Consider the following 6,963-nt stretch of genomic DNA (forward strand, 5'->3'; position numbering starts at 1 on the left):
AAGTCGAAGGTCGTGAAGTAAAACTAATCTTTTCATTAAAACTTTTTTCCTTAACACCTTTTAAACACAGAATAATTTTATTCTGGTAGAACCGTATTAGCTTAATTTCTCGTTCGTAATCCGCTAAAAATTAGTTTTGAATGTACTAACTTACCAATTTGTGATCTTCGCAGATCTGTCAGAATCGTGTTTTATTTGTTGACAAGAGGTTAACAACTGTTAATATTTTGGTAAATTGTAAATACTTTGTTCATAACCGTGAGAATCGATTTACGATTTTACCTCTTCATGACTCTGTGAAGAAGATTTAGGACGTAAAATGTCTAAAACGAAAATTAGACCTGTGTTTGGAAAAAGGCCCCCTTGCAGCATATCCGGACGCCTCCAAGAACGCAAAAACAAAGCCAAAGCTTTACGACTGCTGGAGCAAAGTAGGAAGCCTGATAAACCGGAAGATTTCATCATATACGAAGACAGCGAAAGTGAGGAAGAACCCGAACAGGTTCAAAAAGAAGTAATGACGACGTCGTACAATTTTGTGAATTACGTGGTAAACCGCGAAGCCCAGATTAGTAACATCAGTTCGGTATCGGGTGACTACGGTAGTAGACACATATTAACTCACGAAATGTTTAAGGAGACTCCTATTAATTTAGGAAATATTAATAAGGTGTTTTGTTCTCAGTGGCTTAGTGAGAGACAAGTCGTGTTTGGTACAAAGTGTAATAAGGTAGGTTAAGCTGCTAGTATTGATCACATGAGCTTGCACTTCGGCTTTCAGCTAATGGTATTTGATGTAGTCACACATAAGCTTGATCAAATCCCGTCACTGGTAAGTAAAAGAGACCCACCAGGAACGGATCAATGTGGGATTCACTCGGTACAGTTGAATCCATCAAGAAGTTTACTGGCGACGGCCGCTAGAAACACATGCGATATTGCGGTGTATAGATTGCCCACCTTGGATCCTGTTTGTGTAGGCGAAAACGCGCATAAAGACTGGGTACGATGAGAACAAAACGGGATAGAAGAGTTTGGGTTATTATTTGCTTGTAGGTTTTCGATATGTGCTGGTTAGATGATGAATTTCTAGTGTCTGGATCTAGGGAAACCAAAATGGCTCTCTGGAGGATAACCGAAGACATAGTGGACTCGATTCACGAGATTCCCACTTATAAATTGATATCTCCCTTGTCTTTAAAAGAGTGCAAAAATGCCCAAAAGGTTCATCCACAAACCTAATAAAACCAGGACCTTGGTAAAGCGAAACATATTTTTAGATTAGGGCTTTGACTTTCAATAAAAGTTATCGCGAGATTGCCGCGCTAAGTTTAAATAGCTACATTCACATATGGTGCGCAGAGACCTTTAAGCAGAAAATCTCTCGGAAATTGCCATCCTCTCAGGAGAGTGTTTGTATGGCCGTTCAAGATTCCGGGCTCTACGCGATCGGTTGCAAGTCTTATACCTTGCTTTTGGATTGCCGAACCTTGCAGGTAAAAACTACAATAGGTGTTTTTTACAAGTGCCATTCCTTAAATATATTTGAAAAAAATCATATAAAAGATCATTTGCATAAAGAAAATGGCAAACAGTCAACAAATTTAAGTTTTCTTTGTTAAAAAGCTAATACAAATTTTGGTCCAAATATTCACGTTTTTTCAAAAATTATATAGAAAAAACAAATAAGAATGAATTCTGAACACTGTACAGTTGGATTTATAAGATTTTTTTTGCCTAAAAACCCATAGTATTTAAGATAGTGGGAGGTATTAAAAAATAAAAATGTAATAATTCATATATAGTTTTGCATTTAATATTCAGTAAGATCAAAAGCAAAAATGCAATTAAGTTCCGTCAAGATATGAAGAAATAAAAACAGCATGTAATATGAAATTAAATGAAAAATAAACAAAATTAGAAATAGTGAAAAATATATCAGAAGAGCTATTCTTTATTTTGAAAATTACTGTGCAGTATAAAAAATAATTAGAATTAAAAGCGCATTAAATAAATACTTGATCGGATAAAAACGAGTTGAGGATTTGTTTTTTTTTTAGTAACTGAGGTTAAATCACAAATCCAAAATTTAATGGTTATTTGGTTATTTATATTTCGATCTTCTTTTTGATATGCAATATACGTTTTTCAAGGAATATTAGCAATCATATTGACTATCAATACTTTATTTATCGCTGTCCTAAACAGCGTATTAGGTGATTGTCCGAATCACTGTCGTAGGTTTTTCAGCCAAGATGTTCTTCTTCTTCCCAAGCCTCGTCTTCCCTCAATCTTAATGAATTCTTTATTTTTCTTGTATTATCGCACTTATCCTTAACATGCGCTTGTATACCCACATTTCAAAAGCTTTTTTAAAATAGTCTCTATGAGAGTACGAGATTCTACTCCACACAACCAGATTTTCTAAGAATTCTAAGTTCGTGTACACACACCACTTTCCACTCTTGCTTGTTCAATTCTGATTTTTATTTCCAGTGAATGGTCCTCGCTTAATAATTGTCTCAGATATTTAATCCTCTTGACCCTTTCAAGTTTACTTCGGCCGATCCACAGTTCTGCATGTATATTTGATTCTTTAGTTACAGCCATAAGTTAGGTGTTTTTCATATTTTGTTTAAGACCGTAATGGTTGCATCTAAGAGTTTTTGAAGTCCTTTAATATTATCTGCCAGTAGAACAGATAATCTGCATATCTTAAGTTGTTTATTATTACCTCGTTTATTTTTATTCCTTCTTCAATACTTACTAAAGCTTCTTGGAATATTGTCTCCGACTATAAATTAAAAAGCAATAGAATGCAACCCTGTCTTACCCCTCTTTAAATTGAGATGCTTTCAGTCATATTATTTGCTATTTTCACATCTGCCTTTTGCTGCACTCTGTCGAATGCTTATATCAGTTGGGATTTCATCTGGTTAAGGCTCTCTCTATTTCGGCATTGGTAATTTGTGGTCGAGTTATGTTTTCTTGTACGCCACGAACCACGCTTCGCTCACCTTCTTATATTTCGATACATAGCATTTAAATTGAAGTTTAAGATTTCGCTTATTCTTTAATTTGCAATTATGGCACAGTACTTGCGAAGTCGACGTCGAAATTCGAACGCTCTAACCTCAAAAAACCTTTTATATTCCACGCAGGCGGTAAAAAAGGTATCTTCACGGTATTCCGGGTGCGGTATCCGATCGGCCAGTTTCCAGGGCGATATTTTGACAGTGGGGACCGGGCTGGGAATGCTCATGTTTTACGACTTGAGGGCCGGGAAATACTTAGAATCTAGCATCAATTCTTCGAGGACCGTCGTACTTAAAGCTAGCAAAGGCTACGTGGTAAGTGTCCGGTTTCCACGGTGGCGCCTCTCGCGGAGCGATCGAGCGTTTCGTTTCAGTTCCCCGACGAGGAGTACATGGATAACATCCAAAACGTCAAGTATGTTCCCGCGATCTACACGCACTGTTACGACACTAGCGGCACGCGGCTATTTACAGCGGGAGGGCCCTTGCCAGCCACCCTGACCGGGAACTATGCCGGACTGTGGCAGTGAGACGCCACAGCTACGCCTTTTTATTGGTTTCAGATAAATCGCGTGATTTGGTTGTAACTGCATACAAACTTACCACGCCCTAAACAAATTTTTCCGAAACTTGATTCATCTTGGCGATACAAGGCCAAACTGAAAATTTTACATTTTGAACATGGAACTAATCAAAAAAGAGAAAACTTTTTTGCGTAGAATTCAATGCCGTTTTCGGAATAAAAGTCGAGTTTCGTTACATTAAAACAAATGCTATATTGCGAAAATCGCATCGCTCTATCTTTGCTAATAAGGGAGATTCCTTGCATTGACAACACATAGCTATTAGATTATATAGTGGCTCTATTACAGTAAAAAATGATGCGCCGCATGCGGCATTGATATTTTCCTGGAGACGTTTCGACCATTAACCTGCGCTTTGCGCCATTTTGTTCTGATCTCCCCACACTTAACTCGTTTTTCCAGAATATTTAAACTTATTGATCTGTCAGCGGCCATGTTGGTTGCTTTTCCATTGTTGTTTCATAAGCTCCTGCGTTATCACCATAGACAGGGCCTTTGTATATCTAGTAGTTATATGATTTACAACCACACACAATCAGAGCTTTGGTTGGGAAGCGGGGGGATTAAGACCTCTTTCTCTCCCCCCGTCTTTGTGGAATCTCTCGCGTGTAAATATTAATTTAAACAATTTTTATAAATATTTTAACCGTGCAATGTATGTAGCGTCGTGGGTAGGTATAAATTTGTAGATAATTATCGAAGTGTAATTTATGAATAAAAAACGACTTGCAACTGGTACGTCTCCTTTATTAAATATATTAATTAATTTTTTCGACGATTTATTGAACATACAGTGTTTGCAGCGGGTGAGCATACTTCGTTACGTGAGGAGGAAAATAAATCGAGTATTAATAATGAAACATTTATTTCGTCAAAAATAGGGTTTCTCGATGAGCAACAGATTTAGCAAATTTAAGGTAACGCGATTAAAAAAGGATTTGCAACATAGGGGAACAATCGATGAAAAAATTAAAAAAGTCCACGACACAATAGAAGAAAGTCACCAAATATGGAATAGTATCCCATTATGGCATACCTTAATTTCTCTAGGAATATAAGTATGAAACGCGACCATCTTCTGTTTCATTCGGTCTATTTACTACCTCACTCGCACCATCGTGTCAGTTGCACGAACGCTACATTTGTGACAGGCATGTTTTGTTATATTGTCACGCAGAAAATTTTAAAGGTAAGGTAATAAGCGACTGTTACCAGTTATTCCGTATGTATACATAAGTGTCATTCCATTCAGTATATCGATATTATGTTTGTTTCAACATTTTGTGATCTTCTGTCATAAAAATGATTTAGTAAATAAAAATATGAAGAGAAGAATAAGAAAAAAACTGCTAAACACACGACTAAAAATAAGAATGATTTTGAAGAAGACTCTCAGGAACAGGACCTTATTCAGTTTGACGAATACAATGAACATGACGAGTTGATAGACCAAGCACCTGACTTTGCTGATGCAGAATGTAGGTTCTAATCAAGACTTTTTTCCATGGAGTGGAATGGAGAAAGCTGGATTAAATGCTTAATGTGTGCACTCTGGGTACATTATGATTGTGCTGGTCCAGAGTTTGATATTTGGATTTGTGACTTTTGCAACTGAATTAATGATGTTATGAATGTTATTTTTATTTATATCACATGTCGATTTCTGTTAACGATATGATGATTTATGCTCATATTCCCATATATGGGTCTCTATTTCATATTTGGTTACTCATTTGTGATTTCGGTTTTTGTGTTAGAATTTAAACTGGCAACTAATATATTTGATTAAAGGCTGTTAATTACTATGACTGATTAGTAATAACATTAAACTGTTTTAATTTCTATGAAAGTTTTTTATATCCCTGAAACAAAATAGCATTCCATATTGGGCGAATTTCCTCTAAAACTTAGCCCAGCTGAACCCAGCACGTATTTCGGACGTTCTACTGATGGATAGATGGAGTTCTATGAACGTGAGGTAGGGGTGCCTGAGATTTGTGTTAGGTTCGGGTGTGCTTTTAGCTTGTACCTGTTGAACATACGCGTATAACCAATCACAGACCCAGAGAAAACCCGACAAGCCTCAACTTCAGAATCAAATTTTAACCGCCCTAAGTTTCGAATTTACTTGTTTAACCAAAAAAATCGTAAACTATGCTCAAATTAAATTTGTTTCCATTTTCCCCTTCACATCTGAAACAAATTCTTTCGCCAAGAGGGTGTGGATGCGAGAGGACTTCTTCACTTTTGTCTACGGGCGATTTAAGAACGACTTGTCCGATATCCTTTGCATACAGTACCATAAAAAGCAAACGTTTCAAAAAAAGCCCACAATTCCGAATATGGCGCAAAAAACGACGTTTCGATAGAAAAAAGGCAGTGTCAGGTTAGTATCCGACGAGGTCGGCGACAGTTTGGTCCATCTCGTCGGCGATCGCCTTGAATTTGCTTTTCTCCAACGTCAGGTCGTCTGCGCAAAAATTATTAGAGTTAGTAAAGCGCTGCAATATAAATAAGGAAACACCGAATACCAAAACTACCGCTACATAAGTCACAATAACGTCCAAATGACCTAGAATCGACCTAATACCAACCATCGTCGTCTTACCGACGTCGTTTGCGCGGTTCTAGGTCATTTTTCGGTCGCAACATCAACAATGCCAGTTTAACGGTCTCAAAAATGGTTTATTCCTTCAACTGTGAAAATTTTCTCTTGCTGCTCAATATATCTTGCGTGAAATAGGCCAATCTCGTCTGGGCATTATTCGCAAACTCTCGTATTATGGCGACACACTCTGTCACCACCAGTTCTACGAATTTCACGGCTTCGCTCAGGCACTCCTCGACGTCGGTGGCGTACCTACCGAGGGCCACTTTGGAATTTTCGAATATCTGCAGGAGTTTGTCCCTGGTTACGCGAAAGTAGTCGTTCAGAGACTCGACGCATCCTTTTTCGACGGTTTCGATCATTTTAGAATATTCTGCGGACGCATTCGTTATCTCCCTTTTGACGTTCCTGCAACGTCGCGGTTTATCTCACGCATGCGCTAAATTGATGCGGATCTCGCACTTTTTAACGGTCGTTTTAATTTGCTTCATCCTCTCTTCCGACTGGCGCGTGACGTCTTCGAAACGCGTCGCCGCTTCCTCCGCCATTTTTTTCAGTGACGCTTGGGCGGAGGACTTTAGCTCCTCTATGCTGCAGCAAGCCTCGTTCCGAATGCTTTCTATCATTCGGGCCACTGCGGATATTATCCGGAGAGGGTTTAAAATCAACAATTCTGCTAACCTTACCCAGCAATTTGAAGAACATAATTTTGAACCTGTCATTAGTCAAATCATTT

General features: G+C 38.0%; 2 protein-coding genes across 4 annotated transcripts; one reads left to right on the forward strand and one right to left on the reverse strand.

Moving 5' to 3' along the window:
• The first annotated feature begins 174 nt into the window (after window positions 1–174).
• On the forward strand, window positions 175–4,352 carry LOC132701889 (DDB1- and CUL4-associated factor 12 homolog). Of its 2 annotated transcripts, XM_060670150.1 has the most exons (6): window positions 175–730; window positions 782–1,003; window positions 1,057–1,224; window positions 1,281–1,496; window positions 3,162–3,350; window positions 3,410–4,347. In XM_060670150.1, exons 1-6 carry the CDS (start codon window positions 320–322, stop codon window positions 3,563–3,565), a joined length of 1,362 nt encoding a protein of 453 aa, XP_060526133.1. In that variant the 5' UTR covers window positions 175–319; the 3' UTR covers window positions 3,566–4,347. The 2 variants fall into 2 exon arrangements, with proteins under 2 accessions (XP_060526133.1, XP_060526132.1); XM_060670149.1 differs by having other exon boundaries at window positions 3,162–4,352.
• Window positions 4,353–6,244: 1,892 nt separating this feature from the next.
• Window positions 6,245–6,949, reverse strand: LOC132701892 (uncharacterized). 2 transcript variants are annotated; one of them, XM_060670179.1, is made up of 3 exons: window positions 6,914–6,939; window positions 6,690–6,861; window positions 6,245–6,635 (listed from the first exon to the last, which is right to left on the reverse strand). In XM_060670179.1, the coding sequence occupies exons 1-3, from the start codon at window positions 6,930–6,932 to the stop codon at window positions 6,305–6,307; spliced, it is 522 nt and encodes a 173-aa protein (XP_060526162.1). In that variant the 5' UTR covers window positions 6,933–6,939; the 3' UTR covers window positions 6,245–6,304. The 2 variants fall into 2 exon arrangements, with proteins under 2 accessions (XP_060526162.1, XP_060526161.1); XM_060670178.1 differs by having other exon boundaries at window positions 6,690–6,949.
• Between the last annotated feature and the right edge of the window lie 14 nt (window positions 6,950–6,963).

The sequence above is a fragment of the Cylas formicarius genome, unplaced genomic scaffold (genome assembly GCF_029955315.1).
Source record: "Cylas formicarius isolate icCylForm1 unplaced genomic scaffold, icCylForm1.1 PGA_scaffold_5__7_contigs__length_24384050, whole genome shotgun sequence".
NCBI classification, from domain to species: domain Eukaryota; kingdom Metazoa; phylum Arthropoda; class Insecta; order Coleoptera; family Brentidae; genus Cylas; species Cylas formicarius.